The 25,942-nt window shown below is 37.2% G+C and overlaps 1 protein-coding gene across 1 annotated transcript; it reads right to left on the minus strand.

The window, feature by feature from the left end:
* Positions 1-1,246: 1,246 nt before the first annotated feature.
* LOC121381273 lies at positions 1,247-22,702 on the minus strand. Its single transcript, XM_041510516.1, has 11 exons — positions 22,602-22,702; positions 19,399-19,478; positions 18,526-18,760; positions 17,275-17,383; positions 16,187-16,264; positions 11,299-11,375; positions 10,510-10,562; positions 9,654-9,717; positions 7,349-7,420; positions 5,012-5,142; positions 1,247-3,582 (listed from the first exon to the last, which is right to left on the minus strand). Exons 1-11 carry the CDS (start codon positions 22,669-22,671, stop codon positions 3,442-3,444), a joined length of 1,110 nt encoding a protein of 369 aa, XP_041366450.1. The 5' UTR covers positions 22,672-22,702; the 3' UTR covers positions 1,247-3,441.
* Positions 22,703-25,942: the final 3,240 nt, after the last annotated feature.

The raw sequence follows: 25,942 nt of genomic DNA on the forward strand, positions 1-25,942 counted from the left end.
TCGTCTCCCCCCCCCCCACCCCCAGTATAAAATCCCGGCTACGCCAATGTACAATGTGTCATTTATAGCAGTTTCTAATATACTTGAAAGATTCTCAAACATTGAACTACAAACTATACAATTGAGAAGCACTTTTAAGTACTGTATAGTTATGCTATGGTGTATACTGTATATAGATCTCAAGGGTGGATCCATGTATAATGTCTTAAAAAAAGAATTATGACTTCCATATAAAAGGTTATTCAGAGGTATATATGTGTTGCTTTAAAGCCGACTAGCACATCAAATGCATAGTTCTAGAGACTGATTAACAATCAGTTCCCACTGAAATCAGATCTTAAAATTCACTCTCTGTACAAACACAATGGCAGGTCCTGTATCAACTTTAGACACAAACACACACTCACACGCACAGACACATACACACACAGACACACACACACTCGCACGCACAGACACATACACACACAGACACACACACACTCACACGCACAGACACATACACACACACAGACACACACACACTCGCACGCACAGACTCACACACTCTCACACAGACACACAGATGCACACAGACACAAACACACACTCACACGCACAGACACATACACACACAGACACACACACACTCGCACTCTCACACAGACTCACACACTCACACGCACAGACACATACACACTCGCACTCTCACACAGACTCACACACTCTCACACAGACTCACACACTCTCACACAGACACACAGATGCACACAGACACAAACACACACTCACACGCACAGACACATACACACTCGCACTCTCACACAGACTCACACACTCTCACGCACAGACACATACACACACAGACACACACACACACACACTCGCACTCTCACACAGACTCACACACTCTCACACAGACTCACACACTCACACGCACAGACACACACACACACAGACACACACACACTCGCACTCTCACACAGACTCACACACTCTCACACAGACTCACACACTCACACGCACAGACACATACACACACAGACACACACACACTCACACGCACAGACACATACACACACAGACACACACACACTCGCACTCTCACACAGACTCACACACTCTCACACAGACACACAGATGCACACAGACACAAACACACACTCACACGCACAGACACATACACACACAGACACACACACACTCGCACTCTCACACAGACTCACACACTCTCACACAGACACACAGATGCACACAGACACAAACACACACTCACACGCACAGACACATACACACACAGACACACACACACTCGCACTCTCACACAGACTCACACACTCTCACACAGACACACAGATGCACACAGACACAGACACACACACAATGCCAGCAGCTGGATGCATGCAGAAATACAGAATTATTTTTTAACAACAGTCCTTATGGTATGATATGAACAACTGATCTCACAAATTCTGCATGGGCCAAAAACTGCTCACCTAATCATACGCCAATATCTCTAATTTATTTTACTTAAAATTATTGCGAATTTGACACTGAGATCAATTGCTCTCCTACAAAAGTTTAGGAGAGCATTTTATTGCTCACCATTCATTTTTCAAGCCATAAGCACCAGGGGCCTAGTTCACTAAACTCTCGCAAATCTGCGATCTCGCAGTGCAATGCAAAAAGACTTGCAAAGAGGATGCTTTGTTGTTTAGCAGAGCCTAAGAGACCTTTATGAATTAGGCTCCAGGTCAGCATATTTGAAACTGTAGTTGTTTGATGTCTGACCTGGTTATTTCTACGTCAGGTCTAGAGTGTGAAAGAGGAAACGTTCTGCTGCCACATAAGCTACTCTTACCAAATAGCAGTAAATGAATCTTTCACATGCAGTTTCCTATAAACATAATGATGTACCAATGTTGAGAAAAAACAATAAGGTCCACCGAGGGGTAAAGATCCCACGACCCACTGCATCTCAAACAAGTGCTCAACCACAGAACTACATCTAGCCTCTTGATAATGGGAAGCAGATTTTACACGACCCACTGCACGTCAAACAAGTGCTCTACCATAGAACTACATCCAGGCTCTTGATAATGGGAAGCAGATTTTACACAACCCACTGCACATCAAACAAGTGCTCTACCACAGAACTACATCCAGGCTCTTGATAATGGGAAGCAGATTTTACACAATCCACTGCACGTCAAACAAGTGCTCTACCACAGAATCCAGCCTCTTGATAATGGGAAGCAGATTTTACACGATCCACTGCACGTCAAACAAGTGCTCTACCACAGAATCCAGCCTCTTGATAATGGGAAGCAGATTTTACACGATCCACTGCACGTCAAACAAGTGCTCTACCACAGAACTACATCCAGGCTCTTGATAATGGGAAGCAGATTTTACACGATCCACTGCACGTCAAACAAGTGCTCTACCACAGAACTACATCCAGCCTCTTGATAATGGGAAGCAGATTTTACACAACCCACTGCACATCAAACAAGTGCTCTACCACAGAACTACATCTAGCCTCTTGATAATGGGAAGCAGATTTTACACGACCCACTGCACGTCAAACAAGTGCTCTACCACAGAACTACATCTAGCCTCTTGATAATGGGAAGCAGATTTTACACGACCCACTGCATGTCAAACAAGTGCTCTACCACAGAACTACATCTAGCCTCTTGATAATGGGAAGCAGATTTTACAAGCAACTCGAATTAACAGGTCAAACTATTAACTGATGAAACTACCACCTGGATACGATCGGCTTTCTCAGATTCAGTGTCACATTTCAAGCAGCAGAGTAAAGTGGATCATAAGATCTGATTTCAGTCGGCCCGATTACTAACATATGGAAGATAACAATACTGCACATGTGAAAACAAAATACGTACCATTTAATAATTAGCATGTCATGATCTCTGAGGTGGTCTGTTTAAAATCTATCAATGATCGATCAGACAACAAAAAGGAAGAATTCTGTTAACAATTCTACACGTATGACATCATTTGCTATATGTTGGAATTAACTTTATCATATTTTAAATCCATTAAATGACTAGTGAATAAGTTCTGTCTATCACTTAATTGGCCAATATCAGCCATAAACTACTCAAAATGTGATGTGAAGATGAATTAAGGAATTAAAAAATGTAAAATGTCTTATTAACAACCATAATGTGATGGAGTGAAGTAACAACAAACATATTAAATCTGTACAGACTGGATGATGCCAACATCCCCCAAAATATTGCTGTAGTTAGTAGTAACCTCCTGGCAGAGAACATGTCAGGGGAAACAACCAGTTTTAATGCTGAAACTCAGTGTTGCCATTTTCATTTCAAGATCATATTTTTGGCAGCTCTTCCTCTTAAAGCACTCTCAATACAAAAATAATGTCAACTGCTGCAATGTCATGGTCAAGTGATTGTTGACACAGTGACCTCAGCGCTTTAATGTCATGAAGTCGCCTGTGTTGAGTCGTGGACGGGGGCGTTCGCCAAAGATGTATCTTCCATTGTCTGTAATACTCTGTGCCAGTGCTTGCATGTTAGCTGCTATCTGGTCTGGATTCGATGGGGTGTGCTAGAATGACAAACAAATCGTATTATGTGGAAATGAAGGAAGGAAGGAAGGAAATGTTTTATTTAACAATGCACTCCACACATTTTATTTATGATTATATGACGTCAGACATATGGTTAAGGACCACAAAGATATTGAGAGAGGAAACCCGCTCTCACCACTTCATGGGCTACTCTTTTTGATTAGCAGCAAGGGATCTTTTATATGCACCATCCCATAGACAGGGTAGTACATACCACAGCCTTTGATATACCAGTCTTGGTGCACTGGCTGTAACGAGAAATAGTCCAGATCGACCATCCATCGAGTGAGCACTTTACCACTGGGCTATGCCCCGCCCCTATGTGAAAATTAAAGGTGTGTCATTATACTCCATTGTATTGTGTATTAGTGGACTTAAGGTGTTAAGACTTAACCTTACTGGAACACTTGGTCTAATGTTAAAGAAGAAATGTGATGCTGTCAATACACTACTTTCTCTGGTTAGAAATCCATGGATAAACTCTTTTATCAGCATTTTCACAGACAGGACAACAAATACCACAGTTACGGTATCTAATACCTGCCATTCCATCCATTTCAATAAGGAGTCAGAGAAATTTGAACCACTCAGTGGGTAAGAGGGGAAAATGCATAAGGTATCTAATACCTGCCATTCCATCCATTTCAATAAGGGGAAATGCATAAGGTTCAAAGGTAACGTGAATGTATAAAAAGTGAAAACTAGCCGATGCCATGACTTCAGCAAGAGAGTGTGTTTAATTTCTGCAAGGTTTTTAGGTGTCATTTACCAAATCACCAAATGTAAATTAATGTTAATATTATGATTAAAATGTAAGAAACCTAATACAAAATAAAAACAAAAAATAACTTTAAAAATCCACACCAAAAACCAACATCCACCCTAAAACCCCCGCATTAATGCAACTCTTTACAAAGCATTCATGCTGTTATTTCATTTGGCTAAAACTGACCTAGAATTTGGCTAAAACTGACCTAGAATTTGGCTAAAACTGACCTAGAATTTGGCTCAAACTGATCTACAATTTGGCTCAAACTGACCTACAATTTGGCTCAAACTGACCTACAATTTGGCTCAAATTGATCTACAATTTGGCTCAAACTAACCTACAATTTGGCTAAAATCAACCTAGAATTTGGCTAAAATCGACCTAGAATTTGGCTCAAACTGACCTATAATTTGGCTAAAATCGACCTATAATTTGGCTCAAACTGACTTAGAATTTGGCTAAAATTGACCTAGAATTTGGCTCAAACTGACCTAGAATTTGGCTACCAACTTTACAAAATTATTAATAAACCTTTGTGTGTCCATCTTAAACTTTCCTAACCACAGTTTGCTTTCAGTTTTTGCCGTGGTTAAAAAAAAAGAGAAAAACACGGAACAAGTCTTAGTCCATTTCCTTACGTCATGGTCATCTTCATCATATGTGCTGCTTGACCGGTTTTTCCACATGGGAACCGAGATTGGGACTGAGGAAGAGTACATCAGCTGTTGGTGGGAGCATGTCGCAGCAGACTTGTCATCAAGAGGCTTTGCTGAAACAAGAAATATCACCTTATATTTCACTTTAATTCATTTTCATACTTCACCTCAGTTTTCTGAGACGTCTGTCCAGGAGAGACAGTTCAAATTATTAATATAATTTTAATGTAAATTCATCCTTAACACCCCCCCCCCCCCCAAAAAAAAAAAAAAAAATCCAAAAAAAATCCAGTTTCTGTAACCATATTCATTATCCAGTCCTTCAAATCTGAGGTATGTGATAAAACTTGTTGCATGCCCAAGCACACCTTAATTTCACCTCAGGAGCGTTTTTTAATTGTCCATCTGAAAACATAGTAACATTGCATCTCCCGCTGGATGTTTGAAAAGCTGCAGCTTTAACCCCAGTAACTCGTGTTTGATTACTCGTATCATTACACCGATTCAGTGATTGTTCAATGTGTGTCATTAAAAAGCTTTGTTTTGTCAATATGTGCAAGCTTTATTCAGTATCTTTCCTATGAAATGCAAATCAGGTCAGGTCAGGTCATAGGGCTTTACGTTCAGAGCAAGCTGTTGTAGCGCACGCCTGTCCTGGGCACAAGACCTGACCTCAGCTGCCTTCTCTGTCCAGGACAGGACAAATGCAAATCACTCACTCAAGAGTTTATGAAGGCCTGATTATCAGTTAACCAATGTTTGATATTTTTCTGGCCTGATGCGCGATCGATGTAGGATCGATCCTTGTCAGTAGGCCCATTGGGCTATTTCTCGTTCCAGCCAGTGCTCCACAACTGGTGTAACAAAGGCTGTGGTATGTACTATCTTGTCTGTGGGATGGTGCATATAAAAGATCCCTTGATGCTAATCGAAAAGAGTAGCTCATGAAGTGGCGACAGCGGGTTTCCTCTCTCAATATCTGTGAAGTCCTTAACCATATGTTCGACACCCTAAATAAAATGTGTTGAGTGCATCGTTAAATAAAACATTTCTTTCCTTCCTTCCTTTCTTCCAAATTACAATGAGAATATTGGTTATTAATTGATACAATTAAAGATACTTCCGGAATGTGCTGCTATTGTAAGATTTTTTCAAATAATAGATCCTTCATAATAACCATAATTACTTATTAAATACATATCTTGCTTAGAATATCAGCATCAGTATATCCAATATGTTTGTAATTGTCACAATGTTTGAGTAGCTCAAAATTTATATTACTTCTAACATATTGTTTTGTGCATAAAATTATCTGGAGGTAAAATCCAGTTTGAGCTACTAAAAATTTAGAATCAGACACATCTTGTACATGTATACACAGATTCTGTTTAAAGTTTGTTTCTGTTTAATGACATCACTAGAGCATATTGATGTACTAGTATTCATCATTGGCTATTGGAAGTCAAACATTTGGTAATGCATATAGTTTTAGACAGAAAACTCGCTAACTTTTTCCATTAGTAGCAAGTGATCTTTTATATGCACCATCCTACAGACAGAATAGGATAGCACATACCACAAGCTTTGGTATACCAGTTGTGGTGCAGTGACCTGAACGAGATACAGACAGTGATATTCTAATCAATACAGCAGCACACTCCGGACAGTCTCTTTAACCAGAGAAACAACAGATCATTGATTTGGTCATCAACAGTAATCATGGTATATAAACAATAATTTCCTGGTGTTTCACCACTGATGGTCATACAGCTAACGTTTACAACGAGATGATACAGCTAATGTTTACAACAAGGTAATATATCTAACGTTTACAACGAGGAAATACAGCTAATGTTTACGAGGTAACACTGCTAACGTTTACGAGGAAATACAGCTAATATTTACAGTGGTAATACAGCTAACATTTACAATGAGGTAATAGTACTAATACAGCTAATGTTTACAATGAGGAAATACAGCTGTTTACAATGAGGAAATACAGCTGTTTACAATGAGGTAATATAGCTATAATTTACAATGAGGTAATACAACTAATGTTTACAATGAGGTAATACAGCTAACATTTACAACAAGGTAATACAGCTAACATTTACAACAAGGTAATACAGCCAACGTTTACAATGAGGTAATACAGCTAATGTTTACAATGAGGAAATACAGTTAACATTTACTAAGTAATACAGCTAACATTTACAATGAGGTAATACAGCTAATGTTTACAATGAGGTAATACAGCTAACATTTACAACAAGGTAATACAGCTAAGGTTTACAATGAGGTAATACAGCTAATGTTTACCTTTATCTTCTTCGTCAGAGTCGTAGAATGGAGCTTCCAACTCCGGCTCCAGCTCATCAAGGTAGAACATAGCTGAAAACAAAAATGGATACAGTCAATACAACAAACATCTGTATAAATGTTAAATTTAAATTTTATTTTCAGGAAAGTCAACACAAACTGATTATGTTCACTCCTTGTGAAAACAGAGTTGTACAAAGCTTTAAATTCTGACATAATTTGTAAAAAAAAAACATTTTAAATGTTAATACCTGTTCAGACGTTATCCATAAAAAAAAAAACCTAAAAGGAGTGATTCATTTCTCTCCTAACGTACATTATGGGGAGCCATATGAAATATTACTATATTGTATATTCACATGTTAAGAAGGAGAGCTAAAAATGACTCTCCTTGCACTAGTCTCAGAGGAGTGACGAGGTCTGTAGGTCCTATGTTTTTGTTAAAACCACACCTTTGGACAGAGCCAGTTCTGATTGTCATTACTTGATTAAAACAAGCTGCCCATGGACTTAAACAGCTCAACTGTTTATTTTTCACAACTGTTTAAGTAGCAGTCAACAAATAAATTATACAGTTAACTAAACTTATTGTCACTATTAAATGATTCTGCATAAACTTTAAACGCAGATGACAATGACAGGATAAAACAAATTCCAAAAATGTGTGTGTTGTATTATGAAAAAAAGGGTTACAAAGTTAGCCAACACTATTATTTTATTAATAAAATAAATAACAAATTAGGACATCTGTCCATAAGTCTGTTGACTCAGCCCCAGAGAATCTCTGTACCAAGTTTGAGCATAATCCGGTGAAACTCTAGAAGAAGACAATCTCCACTGATTAACAGCATAGCAGCTAGAGCTAAAATAAAACTTATCAGTGTGTTAGCAAGTGTTGTTTCCTCAGTCTGTTGTGATGTTTTGTAATAAACAATTCACTGCCTATGCCTTTACTAAAAAGTAAAGTTTGTTTTATTTAACGACGCCACTAGAGCACATTGATTTTTTATCTTATCATCGGCTATTGGACGTCAAACATATGGTCATTCTGACACTGGGTTTTTTTTTAGGAAACCCACTGTCGCCACATAGGCTACTCTTTTAGGACAGGCAGCAAGGGATATTTTATTTGCACTTCCCACAGGCAGGATAGCACAAACCATGGCCTTTGTTGAACCAGTTATGGATCACTGGTCGGTGCAAGTGGTTTACACCTACCCATTGAGCTTTGTGGAGCACTCACTCAGGGTTTGGAGTCGGTATCTGTATGTAGATTCACTGGTTACTATTGAATGTATTATTAGAATCCTGTTTTAATAGACTTTTATACATTTCCTGCAACATGTTAAAGTTGCAATGTCAAGTATATTATTATTATTATTATTATTAACATTTAACCATTTAAAATAGATCATCCACATTAATATTCAACATCCTTTTGCTATACTTGCTGTATCCAGGTGACATAGAGATGTATCATTCTTCACTGCAACATTAGGGGCAGGATGTAAAGCACACATCTGATGCGCGGTCAGTCTAGGATTGATCCCCGTCGGTGGGCCAATTGGACTATTTCTCCTTCTAGCCAGTGCACCACGACTGGTATATCAAAGGCCGTGGTATGTGCTATCCTGTCTGTGGGATGGTGCATATAAAAGATCCCTTGCTACCAATGGAAAAATGTAGCAGGTTCCCTTTCTGTGACTGTGAAAATGACGATATGTTTGACATTCAATAGCTGATGATTGATGAATCAATGTGCTCTAGTGGTGTCATTAAACAAAAAAAGTTGGGCCCTATTCCACTGTTGTGTGTGACAAAGTATTACAAACACAGCAACAGACTTGTATGTTGTATGAAGGTAGCCCACGATAACCACTGATTGTGATAATACACATTTATTAAAGCTGTACATTGTATTTTGAATCAATAAATGATGTGGGCTCTTTCTCGTTCCAGCCAGTGCTCCACAACTGGTGTAACAAAGGCTGTGGTATGTACTATCCTGTATGTGGGATGGTGCATATAAAAGATCCCTTGCTGCTAACCGAAAATAGTAGTCCATGAAGTGGCGACAGCGGGTTTCCTCTCTCAATATCTGTGTGGTCCTAAACTATATGTCCGACGCCATATAACCGTAGGTAAAATGTGTTGAGTGTGTCGTTAAATAAAGCATTTCGTTTAATATATGATGTTATAATATGTTATATATTGCAGTTTCAAAATTAATAAGAGCATCTTTACTAAATTCACTCCATTTTAATGTTTCTCAAACCAGAGTGGGAAATGTGACTATCTTTCTTACCTTCCGCATCTGGACTTTGTTCATAATTACTGAACGACCGCATAATGTTACAGCGAGTTTGAGACTGGAAAAAAAGAAAAATGACAATAATAAAAATTATAATTAGCAAAAAAGGTAAACAGCAGTAACTGTAACATTAAAAACTCAAGCATATAACAGTTATTCAATGCTGCATTCCAGTCATCCCGTTTATGGTGTTCACAAATAGACAGTGGTCTAAGACTGTACCTCACTGTAACTTCCACACACATTAAAACTAGGTTTCCCATTGAAACACATCCTTTGACTGTAAAATTTATTAGATAAAAAAAGGCACTATAATAGCATTCACCGAAATTTAACGTTACAAGTTACAGGCAGTGGGTTCATTTATGTTTTGCCGTAAGGTAGTTCATTTTATCTTAATAGCCAAGTCATAAACCCATTTGATATTTTGCTTAATTAACAGGGATATTTTTTTTTTTTTGCTGTTAATTTGTTTATTAACCAACAAGACCTGTATACATGAGCGTAATGTTTTGATAAGATTTAATTAAAGTGTGTGCCATCAAAACTACATTTGTTCTAATCATGATGATATCATATTACCGATGGAGACTTAAGAACTTTGAGTTACTAAAAATTGAATTACATGGTTTTAGAAATGTTATAGGATAAATAGAATTCACTACTCATTTGGGTTATATACATGTATAGATTGACACGTGTATTTCAAGGCACATAATCACTAAACAGTGCACTATACTTATAACATATAAGTGCTATACACAGTAAATGTACGATTTGACACATAAAACTCTTTTGGTGTGCAATATGCTGGTATGGTATACACAATTATAAACAATCTACAACTTACTTTGGGGGTTTCCATGGGCCCCGACCGCGTTACTTTCAGATCTCTATTCTTGTCTGTAATGAGAACAACATTTGGAACAGGTGATCCACAGTTCAACTTGGTTTAACAGACACATTCAGGGCAAGCTGTTATAGCGCACGCCTGTCATGGGCACAAGCTCTTTTGTCCAGGACAGGCAGGCAGGATCGCACACACTGACAGGTGCAAGGTAGCACAGAAAGGTATTTTGGTGGTATGGAAGTTGTAATGTTTCCGTTAATGAATTATAGCCAAAATGAATACTTTTCATATGTCAACAGCTGTTGAATCCCAATGATCCAGTTAGGAATCTACACCATTTATACTGTGCTGTATGTGACTTTACAGTCAACAGTAACAAAAATAAACTTTGTTTTGTTTAACGATACCAGTTGAGCACATTGATCTATTAATCATCGGCTATTGGATGTCAAACATTTGGTAATTATGACACAAAAGTCTCAGAGAGAAAACCTGCAAAAAAAAATTCATTAGTAGCAAATGATCTTTTATATGCACCATCTCACAGACAGAACAGCACATACCATGGCCTTGGATATACCACTCGTGGTGCACTGGCTGGAATGAGAAATAAACCATGGGCCCACCGAACAGGATTGATCCTAGACAGACCGCGCACCAGGCAAGCGCGTTACCTCTGGGCTACGTCCTGCCCCTTCAACAGTAACAATGACAGTAAGACATTTACCTCTGGAAATCATCTCAAAAACAACAAACAAACATACAACTAGTAGTATACATGAGTAATACCTCGGCTTTCTTGCTCCAGATCATCTTTTCCATCCACAGCTGCTCCCGTTCTAGCCTGATTTGCCAATATTAAAGCACTGAAAGAGAAACAGAATAAAATAATCACATATATTACTTGGTGATTGTTTCAAATACATCATGAATTTCTATTTCAGCAATAGACCTCTTTCACATTCCCATTGTGCATGTGCGCAAAGAGTACTGTCCCTTGCCGAATTGGACAGTATCGAGGCTATATACAAATTGGGGGGGGCATGATCGACAGTTGTCATGAGCGTTGTGAGTAGCTTCGTAGGAGCTATGAATCTTTAGCGACCAACGTACATATTTCGTATAAGATGTTAAAATGGCTGCGAACAACGGTCTACTAAAGTTTACATCGGAATGGTTTAAGACCAAAAGCAGTGAAACATTAACTTAGACGAAGTCTCTGGAGCTGCCTGTCAAGGGTATTTTAACAACGCAAAATTAAAAGATTCATACAATAAAATTAACTTTAGTGGAATGTGGTTTTTTATTTTTAACAATTAGAATTACAGTTAAATACTCACGCGGATTTGCAGTGATGTTTAATTTACCACATGTATCAGTATTTAAAATTTAATAAAATATGCCTCCCCTTCCCCCTAAAAAAACCCCCCAAAAACCCTAACTCACATAGACCTTTATCACAGCTCTATTTTCCCCTTATCGTTTCATTAAAAAAAGACAGTCGTACAATTACTAATCACTGTTACATGTCTATCCACACATTATTTATTTACGTATTTATTTATTTACTTATTTATTTATTTATCTTATTTATTTATCTTATTTTATTTATTATTTTACTTTATTTTATTTTATTTTCACTATCATTTATATCAGATACATACAACTTCACTTGAAATAATATCTGATATTTACGAAGTTTTAAAACATAATTATTGTATGAGCCATCACAGGCGAAAACCTACAACTTAGCATGACGTCAGAAACCGAGTAAACGCGGCTCAAAGTTTGACATCACATGTAAACGCGGAAATAAAAGTTGACATGCTGTTTGCGTTGTTTGTTTTGAAGAATTTAGATCATGATACATGAAGATCAGTTTGAAGTAAAAATATATCTGTATGTACAATAGTGTTTGGTTACTATTTTGTATTTTGTACCCGAGAACATTGGTCGAGATCGTTAGCAATACCATCAGCTCTTTGATACACATTTACAAGCATAGGGCCAAGTCCTATATATTGATATGGTATGCAAGTATTACACGTCTTTATAACGTACATGATTATACATAACATAAAGTGCAGCAAGTTTTCCAGAGTGGTAGACCCATGCAACCCAATACGGTCCTAATTTGATGTTTGGTCTAACTTATGAATAGTGTATATAACTTCAGGTCCGTAGCCAGCATGATTAGCGGGGGGGGGGGGGGGGAGAGAGAGGGAGGGTTTCCCCTTGCCAAACAATGAGATGACGCCGGTTACACTCGAGAATAATACACCAGGGGCATAGCGTGATCTGGAACTGGGGGGGGGGGGGGGGGGGGGGGGGGGGGGGTTCGAATATGAACAAAGTGGACCTTTTTCTATTTTGTTTTTGTACCACCAGAAACTCCATATGTATAAACCTGTATGTTCTAGTTCTAAAAGCGGACTATTTGCTTCAGCGGGAGGGGTCGTCCGAACACACACACACACCCTAGCCTACGCCCCTGTACACGAACTTTTGTTGCGAAATATACGTTAACAAGTTGCATTAAGTTGTGGTATCATACTATGCCTGTAAAATGGCCTGGTCACAGAGCCACGACAAGAAACCGTTTGTTTTCAGTCATACCAATGTATTTATAATAAATGATATATGGCATACTTCTCACATCCCACAAACAGGATAACATACACGATGTCCTTTGATGGATCATTGGTTGGGACGGGAAATAATCAAACAGGCCCACTGAGGAGGATCGAACTTTCAGCAAATGGAACCTCAGACAGACGTTCTTGTTACGTTATCCCGGTCATTTAGGGACAAGGACTGTTATATATAAAATCAGATTTTTTTTTTCATTGGAGAGAAACTCTCAATCCCCCTGGCTACGGGCCTGACATGGTACTTAATATGTTTGCTTCAAACATTCAAACGAATAACTGCGCATAATAAACCCTCATGATTTTATAATAAGAAGACCATCCTGAGTTTGTAGCTATATTATCAAGCTGTTGGCTAGTCTAATCTTTTATAAATAAAACTTACATCTTTCTTTGGTTAAATAATCTTGCTTCGAATTTAAATAGCTGTATATGCAATACAGTTACATTTCTGACTATTCTCAGGTCGGTAGCAACAAAGAAGTCGGAGGTGTCCCTCCACTACATATTATGCCCCTTCCACTCCCCCAACTCAAGATATCGTTCCTACGGGCCTGATTCTAATGTTTTATATACCATAGCTCAACTTTCATATGTACATGTATCATTTAATTTTATTCCAAATACTGAACAAAATTTTAAATAACTTGTTGAAAAGAAATCCCGACAAGAATCCTGAATGTATTTATCTGTATGATGCTTTATAAATATTTAAATTATGTTATATACAATAACTATCTGCATACATACACGTGCGCACACATTAATATTATTTCAGCCCATATCAAATATTTATTGTGTACGAATCCGAACCGATGGTTTGTCGGGTGTTAACAACAAAATATTTTTTATTTCGTGATAAGCAATAATTCACAAATGTCTCCAATAAGTCTTGGTGGATGTCGACAGAATGTTCGGGTTCCCTACTGATAGAATAATTAATCATGGAGATATTTACATTCCTACTGCGTGGCCTCGCATTGTCTATGGCCCCCAACTTGTCCACAGGTCTATTTTTGCGAGATCTCGCGTGAGTTCGCGGTTTGCGTCCTCGAGTTTCCCCGCAACGGGCACATGCGCAGTGGAATGTGAAAGAGGTCTATTAACTTTGAAAAACAAAATATATATTAAAGGGGCAGACCTTAGTTTCAGCTGGTACAAATGGACACTAAGTTTAGTTAATCTACAAACCTGCAACACACATTAGGATAAGGTTATAACAGTGACAAGCTAAAGTCTGTTATGTTTAAACAGGAAAATACAGTAAAAAATAACTAGAGCTTGTCTCATTAACTATTACTTCTTAGACAAACGTGCATTTTTAAAAACTAGGGTATGTCGCTTTAAGATTTGGGACAGAACAGATAATGTCAAAGCACAACTACAATATTCTTTAAAATGCAAATGCAGCAGGGATATTAAAATATTGTTTTGCTTATCTGGTCTCAAGAAATATTCCAGAAGTATGCTTAACCGTCTGACTACTGCAGGTGAGATATCTCACCCAACCTCACGACAGTCGACATACTGTACACTGTATACAATGCATTCCCCATTTTATTCATATTCATGGTGTTTTTCAATGGAAAATACATTGGAATTTTGAGTTCAAAAAGTGGTTTTCGGCAAGTATTTTCGCTTGACAACAATGGCGGAACATCGCGGTCATTTTCAGGGATCGATAGCTGATTGTGACAGCCAATTTGATAATAAGTTTGATCGTATTACCAACAACGAAAATCTCCAAATATTGGGATATGAATCATAGTTGTTTGTTTTTTTATAATTCTGGTCAAAAATCCACTGTTATCAGGAATAATAGACATAAATACTGGACAGCTGGCAACAAATGCCATTAAGTAAAGGCGACTTTTTCAGTTTTTGGCCTAATTTTAATCAACATTAAGTGATTTAAAATATAAAATTATAAAAAACCAAGAAAATAATACTTACCAATACCAATATGAACTTTATTTTATGGATTTAGAAAAAATTTAAGTGAATATATGTGAATACAAATTATAAACTTGTACCCACTCAACGTGGTTTTTGTCCAAAATTAATCCAGTAGTGTAAAGGTTAATGTTGAAAACATCACTTCAAATGCTCTAAACATAATTCCTGATGTTTCTTCTACATTCACCTTCTAACTACTGCAGGTGAGATATCTCAGCCGACGTCACACCAGTCGACATACTGTACACTGTATACAGTGCATTCCCCAATTCATATTTCCTGCTGTTTTGCACTTGGCACTCACCGGAAATAATAACAGTACAACAGGAAATGGATTATTTGATAGTATGGCAGCTTTAGTTTTTAGTTTTTCAATGGAAAGTACCTGGGAACAAAGACTAAACATCGCAGTCATTTTCAGGAATCGATAGCTGATTGTGACAGCTAATTTGATAAAGAATTTGACTGTTTTACCAAAATCATTAAAAATTGGGATATGAATCGTAGTTATTTTCCAAAAAATCATTTGGGCCAGAAAAACACAGTTAGTAGGAATCATGGACATAAATACTGGACACATAGCAATAAAATGCCCAAAACTAAACATGACCTTTTTTCTCTTTTTTTTGCCTAATATTAATCAACAATAACTGATCTAAAATATCATAAAAATTAGAAAAACCCACAAAAATAATACTTACAGATTCAAATATAAAAATTTGAAGTGAAAGTATGTCAGTAAAAGTTATAAATTTGTACCCCCTCAACGTGGTTTTTGTCAGAAATTAATCCAGTAGTCTGAAGGTTAATAAAATGTGAAGGAAAGAAATGGTTATTTAACAACAAACTCAACACATTTTATTTACGGTTGTATGGCGTCGGGCATACGGTTAAGGACCACACAGATATTGAGGAAGGAAACCTGCTGTCGTCACTTCATGGACTACTCTTTTTGATTTGCAGCAAGGGATCTTTTATATGCACCATCCCATAGACAGGACAGCACATACCACGGCCTTTGATATACCAGTCGTGGTGCACTGGCTGGAGCGAGATAGAATGTTTTATCAAACCTGATCATCTTTCTCTTGTCCGATTTCGCTGTGTTCTGCAGCTCCTGGAATGCTGCCTTCTGCTCTTGTTCAAACTGTCTACAAGACAAAACAATAAAATAACAATGATTAACTCCCTGCTGTTAACATACATGAAGATGACGTTACGCAAAAATCAAAGAACAGGGATAGCTACGAACAGTTTTTGGGTGGTACTACTGGCCTCGGTGGTGTCATCGTTAAGCCACTGGACATATGGCTGGTAGGTACTGGGTTCGCAGCCCGGTATGGGCTTCCACCCAGAGCGAGTTTTAATGACTCAATGGGTAGGTGTAAGACCACTACACTCTCTTTTTCTCTCAGTAACCAGTAACAACAACTAACCCACTATCCTGGACAGACAGCCCAGATAGCTGAGGTATGTGCCCACGACAGCATGCTTGAACATTAATTGGATATAAGCACAGAAATAAAGTTGAACTGAACTGGGTGGTACTAAAAAGCCTGAATAGAAAAATCCAGGTTTTCATCATGCTGATAGCATTATTATGGCACAGCAGGTCTTTTGTTTCTTTTTTCTCTCAGAACAGAAAAGAAAATCTGCATAGCAATTAATTTAATATGGACTAAAAAGTGTGTTTTTTAGGGAACATGCATCCCAAAATTAAGTACATACGGTTGTTGTTTTAGGGGATTTTTTGGTTTAAAAAACAAACAAAAAAACAAACTACATTCACCCCTATCGGCTAGATAAAAAATGTACTCTTTTCAGTTACACAATTTGGGTATGCTTTTTCAGGGGACAGACTAATACAACACAGTGTAATCTAAAACCCCGACATATTGCTACATATTTTATTCAAATCACATCCATTTATTTTTTTACTAAAATCAACTGGTTGTTGGGAAAATCCCATTGCATCTTGTGTCCAGGTGACCTTCTGCCCCAACGATTCCACTTTATATAGAAATGTACATGTATGCTGCCTGTGTATTTGTTTCTAAAAACATCTTATGGTGTCAACATATGAAAGCTCAAAATCTCTAGTATACATGTAGTTAAGCATTGTGAATAAGCATTAGTTAATTGCATTACTATGGTAACCTACCTGATTCTGTCCTCCATGGCTGACTCTTCCTGAAGAAGGAAAATGTTGAGCTGCTGCTGGATCTTAGTGAAGAGAGACTGGAGACATTCGTACGTGTGAGATCGTGGGTCTGAAAATAAAGAGAGATTCGTACGTGTGAGATCGTGGGTCTAAAAATAAAAGAGATTCATACGTGTGAGATCGTGGGTCTGAAAATAAAGAGAGATTCATACGTGTGAGATCGTGGGTCTGAAAATAAAGAGAGATTCATACGTGTGAGATCGTGGGTCTGAAAATAAAGGAAAGGAATGTTTCTATTATGACACCTCAGCACATTTTGTATTAGTGTCCAACATATGGTCACTGCGACACATGGCCTAGATCAGACCTCACTGTGAACAAAATAGACGAGTGATTAATTGCTCCTCTAATGTAGATCATGGGAAGCCATTAATGACATTATTATATTGATACCATACAAATCCACATGCTAAGGGAGCTAAAAATTATACTCCTTGAACTACATCTCAGGGGAGTGAGAGCGATCGATAGCTCTGATGAGGTCTGCTTGAGAGTGAAAAACAAATACCTTTCTGCCACTACATAGGCTACTGCTACCCAAAGCAGCAAGGCCTGTTTTATCTTGAACCATGCATAAATAGCAGGACAGTTCAGTTGTTAAAGAGGAAAGAAAAGGGATATCTGTTTAATGACATCTCAATACATCTTAAACTACACCAAATTATGTGGTGTCTCACAAATAGTCCTTTCAACATTAGGTTGAGCAAGAGAGGAAACTCACTCCTCCACATGGGCTGTTCCTAACAATAAACAGCTTAATATCTGTTATATGCACTTTCCCATAGACAGGACAATAAACACCATAGCTTTTCATGAATCAATCATCAGGGTTCGAAACGGCCTGTGGCCAGGTCACCAGATGCGACCAATGTCCTGTTTGGGTGTCTTAAATATTAAAAATGATGGCGTTAGTCGCCCAAATAATATTATCTTCTTTAGAGCTATAACATATGAGCCGCTATTAATATTTGTATTCCACATTCAAATCTTGCTCGTGGTTTGCTTGCCATAATTTTAAAAAAAGTAATTATTATATTTTGAGCCACCAATTTTTTTGCGAGTTTCGAACCCTGAATCATGGTCCACCAGTTGGAATGAGAATAAAACTGTTAAGCACAACATTGTTGACATAAAATGCTTCATGAAATGGGAATATTTTTCAAAACGTGAAATACATGTTTTTAAGAATACCTGGTAAGGAAGAAGCGAAGTCGGATCCTGGGTTCTGCAGCACTATTCTGAACACGGAGGAGAAGTCGGAGGACCGTGTCAGTCTGTCGAGGACGGCCTGGTCGGACTCAAGGGCCGAGTTAATGAGCACACTTGTCGACCCGGGCTGAACTGCGTGAGTCTGCATGTTACAGTTGAGACACAGGAACGTCGTCCAGTCGGCTACCACACGACAGTGCACCAAGTAGCCATGTTCCTGGAACACAAATACAAAAATATTTACAGTTATAAGTTTGTTTTGTTTAATGACACCACTAGAGGACACACATTTATTAATCATCGGCTATTGAATGTCAAACATTTGGTAATCTGTACATAGTCTGAGAGAGGAAAACCCACATTTTTTCATTAGTACTGGTAGCAAGGGATCTTTTATATGCACCATCCCACAGACAGGATAGCACATACCATGGCCTTTGATATACCAGTCGTGGTGTAAAATATATAAAGTCTGTACTTCGTTTACTACAAAATCAAATTTAATAAAAACATTTTCACTTTCCTTTTCTTTGTTTTTGTTGATGTGTGAAGCACAAAATAATCATTAAAATTACATATATATGTAGAATACGAAAGGAAATTCAACATGATACAGGTATGAACTGATATTTTATAAAACATTAATTTACAAATACTTTTCATAAAACATTAACTTACCAGTTACTTGTTCTTTAGAAATATCTCACTAATTTGACAAATGCCACTCCCACTCAAAATATTGACATTATATAAAACTCTGACACTCCCAACTTTCAATCCTGCACATTTCTAAATGTTTTTAACACTTCTCAAAATCTGTTCATTAACATTCAAAGCATCGAACTCTTTAGTTACCATGGTTACTCCAGAACTGTCAAGCACAGCTTCAATGACGTTTTTCCCCAAAAACAGCTGATCGTCTTCGGAAGAGAATTCTGAAACGCAATACAATAATCGATAAGTTCAAATTTAACAGCAGGCATATACTACAAATTGCTGCAATACCCGTGTCAAATTCACTGAATATTAAACACAACGTCATGGCCAAACTGGCCATGCCTTATTTTGCATGTTACTACTTGGTCATATCATATCTGATGGCAACTGCTGTCATTGAGATATAAATTACCATTGGTTGGGGGGGGGGAGAGAATCATCATCTATGGCAGTTTTGTGCCACTGGGTAAAAAATTTGTGCCATTGGTAAAACTCCTCCTGTTGTACGTTATCTGTGTTGGTATTTAACAATATAATAAATGTGTATACAATGACACAGTAATTATGTTCTGTGGTCAGTTATCGACTGCTATAAATATGTACATGACAAATTTCTACAAAAACGTACAACAGGCAATCCAGCATTGCCCATCAATCAAATCATATAGTTGAGTTGCAAATATCACATAACCACTTTTGACTTTAGTGGATCCATTCAGCTGATTGGATTTTTTCTTGTTCCACCCAGTACACCACAACCAGACAAATGCCGTGGTATGTGCTTTCCTGTCTGTGGGAAAGTGCATATAAAATATCCCTTGCTGCATTAGGAAAAATGTAGAGGGTTTCCTCTGATGACTCCGAGTCAGAATTACCAAATGTTTGACATTCCAATAACCGATGATTACTTAATCAATATGCTCCAGTGGTGTCGTTAAACAAAATAGACAAACAAATATCACATGGTCTAGATCGCTTGCAGACCGTGACCTTAAATTTGTTTAAGTGGTAGCCCACCAGGCTATAAAATTTGGTAGCCCTCAATAAAAATTGGTAGCCCCATAATTTTAATAATTTTTCAAAAAAGAGAGAGAGAAAAACAAAATTATTTACTTTTATTTAAATATGTTGTTTTAGGTGTTTCAGCGTCTTGTTGATAGCAGAGTAACTGGATGTGCAAAAATAACTAGTAACCTGGCGCACTACTGGATTTAGATATATGGTAGCCAGAGACACAAATGGGTAGCCAAAACACCCCAAGCTACCACTAAGGTCGAGCCCTGGCTTGCATGGTTGATCACTTGTCAAAACCATCTGGTATCTAGAAGCTACTGGCACCTCTGACTTCCCACCTTTTACTCAAAGTTAACCGACTTATACCTTGGATAAAATACTGATGTGTCTACATATTTTACAAGTAAATCACTTATTTTGTGGTGTTTGCCCTGAATCAATACTACTTTAACTTTCGCCAGGGATATATCAAATATATATATTATGATAAATAGTTTGTGAATATCTTTAGTTTGTGAAACATATGATCCATGAGACTGTGTGGTTTGGATGTTCCATACATTAACATAGCAATACATGAATACAAATAGATGCAACATCCATCGAACACAATAAAATACCATTGCTTTACTTGAGATATGTTTTTACAAATATCATTAATGAAAGTTGTGTTGTATAGTTTCTTAAATCTGGCAAACGTTATGATAAAGTGAATTTTGAGAATCAAAGCTGTGACATAACTACTTTATGTCACTACATCGAGCTTGATCCTTACAGTTCTACAGTAACTGGCAATTAAATATCACCCTAGGGCTGGTGTCTTGTGATCAATGTATTAATACAAAATATGTGGGAGAGGTGTGACGTTACATTAACCTAAGTGGTCATTTAGAATTTGAATTAATAAAAGTCATGATCAGGTTACAAGTTTGACTCCCAACATGCACGCCCATGTTATTCTTGTATTTATTACAAAAGAAACACACACCCCAAACCATCACCCAACCTGCTACTGCCACAAAGGCTAATCCATTCAAAAAGCAGAACAGATATTTTATATGAACCATAGACAGAGCTACTGGAAATATTCCGGGAACACTTTGTTTTCGAAATCTTGATTAGTGATACTTCTACTCAATTAAAAATTAATTAGCAACTACTGTTTTAAAATTGTGTAGTGATCTCTGAAACTTGTAGTGTTCTCACTGCTCCATTTAAACTGCCCTCCTTTCACATTCTCCACCCACAACGATCAGTCTGCACATTGGACATCAAAGGATACATTAAGCCGCATTGTGTACGAAAAAGCAATTGATGAAACATTTACAACAGCTACCGTAACGTAATTTAACAGTATTTTCAACAGCCTCTAGTTTGTTCCATACCTGCATCCATTTGTATGTTTAATACCCACAATAAAAGTTATATTTTATTTGAGCAATGAAAACATTTTTCTTTTTTACGGATTCGGCGATCTCCAATTGAAAACCCCCCACTAATTTGTCACGTGATCAGAACGGTCATTCCGTCTTTTGTTTCCACTAACTATTGTCTGATATTTTGTCCTCAATTGCAGATATAATTGGCTGTAACTGATAATATTTACTTTCTGTCATTTCTGTCATTGTTTATTCAAGAGTTCTTTATAAAATATTTCATTTTGGGGGGATATCACCGCTTACAAAAACAACGGAAGTGGTACATAGTGTTTATCATTAAAATCATTTATCTTGGGTGCCAAATGATATATACACCGCCTTTACAAAAACGGAACTGGCGATAATATTTTATCACAGCGATTGATTCATTCGGTGAAGATGGAAATAAAAAAAATGTATCCGACATAATGGGGATCACGTTACAAACATCTTTATTGTTTTTCATATATCTTGAAATCTTTATTAAAATAATAATATTAAAACTTTGATCGGTTCAGCAAAACCGGAAATGTCTGTGAATGTCAGACCGATAAAATCTTCGGTTTGATTAAAAGACGAGTCTGCTTGTATTTCGTATAAACATTTTTGTAGGCAAAATAAGGAGTATGTCTTTCCACATAGTCTACCAACACACAACAATATGTAACCAAGCTCCCCCCCCCCCTCCTTGTTTTTTTGCTTTTCGTTTTTTTGGGGGTTTTTTAACGGGTGTGATGCCGCACGGCCTCCCTCCTTTAATTTTCACCTAGCGAGAACACTGACTTGTGTAGCAAAATGTGACGCGATTCTGAACAAAATGTTCCCTGTATTTACTTGATACTTTATTTTTAACTGATATCACCATCAAGAATAGTTTTTTCTAGATCAAGATTTAATTAATCGGCTTACCATCCTCTGCCTTCTTGAACTCTTTGGTGTGAATTTTTACATTCAAACAACCACAAGCAAAAACAGCCATTGTTTTGGATCAGTTCAACAAAGTTCCAACTGAAACGAGACATATACACATGTAGATATACATATATAATGAATCAATGAATGTATGAATGAATGAATGAATGAATGAATGAATGAATGAATGAATGAATGAATGAATGAAATGTTTAACTACACTCCAGCACAAAAAATACATCGGCTATTGGGTGTCAAACTAAAGGTAAATGTAAAAATGAAGTGATATCAACATGAAGAAAAATATATGATTCATGAATGATACATACTCAAACTTAACTTTCACTAACTTAAACTTGAGTATTTCACATGGCTCAAATTCTATATCTTTTCTTCCATGGAGCTCTTAACAGCTTATGATCATTTGAAATTTGTGTCTTAAATCTCTGAAGCTGTTTGAAACTACATGTATACAGAACAATTGTAAATAAATTTCAGTGCATAATTCAGTTTAATGCTTATTTTATATTAATGTATTTTCTTGGCATGAACATATATTGCCTATCTTTATTGATGATATATATCAAGTGTTAGCAGTCAGCATGGGATACAAAAAGATGAACTATTAATACAACTTTTCATCTCCTATACTTCAGAAACATAGTTTAGATGTTTTCATGAACTGGCACCTCAAAAGATTAACAGTGCATGTGCAACAAAGGTATTTTTCACACCCTATACCAAAGTTGTTTGTTATTTTTTTCTCTTTGAGGTTACACTTTTGTGTACTGGAATGGGTTATTTCCCTTTAGCTTATTTTCATGCTTATATCCAATTAAGGTTCAAGTACGCTGTCCTGGTCACACACCTCAGCTATCTGGGATGTCTGTCCAGGACAGTAGATTAGTTGTTTGTGGTTAGTGAGAGAGAAGGTGTAGTGGCCTTACACCTACCCAATGAGTTGTTAAAACTTGCTCTGGGTTGGAGCCGGTACCGGGCTGCAAACCCTGTATCTACCAGCTTTATGTCTGATCGGATGGCTTAACCACGACATCACCGAGGCCAGTGGAATGGATTAATCCTAAGTCGGGTGCATTTCTTTCTATGTGAATTGACTTAGTGTAATCACAAAATGTATGCAATTCCTTATATATACATGGGTCATGTTTTTTGCCTTATTTCGGTTCATGTGTAGAAAAATTAATTTTGGAGGTGAAATGTAAAAACAAATTGGATATACTTAAAAATTCCTTGGCTGATGCAGGGCTAGAAATATGAAGTAAAAAATGTGGCCTGCTGTTATTTTTCGAAAATAGCAGGCCAAAAGAAATATACCCAGCTAAGAATGAATGAATGGATTGTTTTATTTAACGACACACTCAACACATTTTATTTATAGTTATATGGCATCAGCTAAACAAAAGGAAAAAAATTACCTTTTGGATAAAAAAGGATAGCACGGGGTGAGATGAGGGTTTGGTATGGTGTGAAAAATGATGACCTCTGAGACGGATTTTCGGCATTATGCAATTAAAATATAACAAGTTTACACAAGCTAAACAGCAGATGAGATAATCATACAAATATATCTCTCAGGGCCAACTCTGGTACTCGACAAATTTGCCAATTGCAAATTTTGAAAACAATGGGCGAATTTTATTTTAATATAGCTCATGGCTTCTAGATTATGGTAGCCCAACTCCCCTTGGCTAGTGATATTCAATGTTGGGCTAGTAAATAACAACTATTACCATGCCCAACGGCTAGTGGAAAAAAGTTGTCAAATGCTGCATTTAAGTCTATTTTGTAAATATGAATATTCTGTCCCCACTCCTACCTCCCCAATCTTAGTGTTGTTAAGTTCTCTCTCCCTCTTGAGGTGACATATCTGATTATTAGTGTTAGTAAAACTGTCTTTACTTTAAAGTAAAGTAGGGCTAGTGGAGTTTTAATTGTGGCTAGTAATTTTTTTTAATTACTGATCCCATGGCTAGTGAATTTTATAAAAATTCTAGAAGCCTTGTACCTAAATTATTCTTATGTATTAATTGATATTATTTGGAAAAATATCTCAGTTTCTACTATTTTCTAAGAATTATAGATAATTTGGCGAAACTTACTGCACATCCAGAGCTCTCTTGAAAAGACAAACTTGGGGCTGCTTTTCGCAGGCCGTCATTTCAGTCTCTGTAAGTGTTGTGTATTACTCATAAATTTGGGGGAAACCCCAAATGGCGCATATTAATATAGAGACAGTGACTCAACAGGGTGCAAGTTAGTTTGTCAAGATAAACCTCAAGCATTAACCGAGTTAGTGCTCGAGGTTTATCTTAACAAACTATAATCCAACCCACAGGGAATACCTTTTTTCATATATGGTAATTACTTTAAGTTATTTATTTCTAAGACTGTTTTCTAAATTGCACAGAAAAATTGGAATTGTTTTTTTTCCAAAACACTTTAACTTTTCTTACGTCAAACTACAACATATAAATAAGGGCCAACTTCAAACCAAACTGAAATTATTTATAAGAAACATTTTTGTTGAAGGATCCGTCTTAGGAACCGGCCTCGGTGGCGTCGTGGCAGGTCATCGGTCTACAGGCTGGTAGGTACTGGGTTCGGATCCCAGTCGAGGCATGGGATTTTTAATCCAGATACCGACTCCAAACCCTGAGTGAGTGCTCTGCAAGGCTCAATGGGTAGGTGTAAACCACTTGCACCAACCAGTGATCCATAACTGGTTCAACAAAGGCCATGGTTTGTGCTATCCTGCCTGTGGGAAGCGCAAATAAAAGATCCCTTGCTGCTAATCGGAAGAGTAGTCCATGTAGTGGCGACTGCGGGTTTCCTCTCAAAATCTGTGTGATCCATAACCATATGTCTGACGCCATATAACCGTAAATAAAATGTGTTGAGTGCGTCGTTAAATAAAACACTTCTTTCTTTCCTTCTTAGGATGGGATGGAGTCCATGGACTATACTTAAAGGACAATGCTTGAATGCACTATAAAGTATAAATAAATACCATTTTTCTGAAGCTTAACAATAATGCTAATTAACCATGTAGGGTTAATTTAGGCGAAAATTAAAAAAGGTCGCATGAAGCTTACTAATGTCGAGTATAAAATGAAAACAGGAAAATGTCAATAACATGTCAATTCAGCATAAAAAGCAATAAAACGCAACAATGAATCATAAAGCATCTAAGTGATCGCTGGTGGGAAGCATTTTAAAATTAAGTTATAGAACTTGTATTACTTACTTTGGTATAACAGCAAAACTTGACAATAGGTTTACTTATAGTAGTCTGCAAACAAAACAGCTGAGTTTGGTGT

This window comes from Gigantopelta aegis, chromosome 9, assembly GCF_016097555.1.
Source record: "Gigantopelta aegis isolate Gae_Host chromosome 9, Gae_host_genome, whole genome shotgun sequence".
Classification (NCBI taxonomy): Eukaryota; Metazoa; Mollusca; class Gastropoda; order Neomphalida; family Peltospiridae; genus Gigantopelta; species Gigantopelta aegis.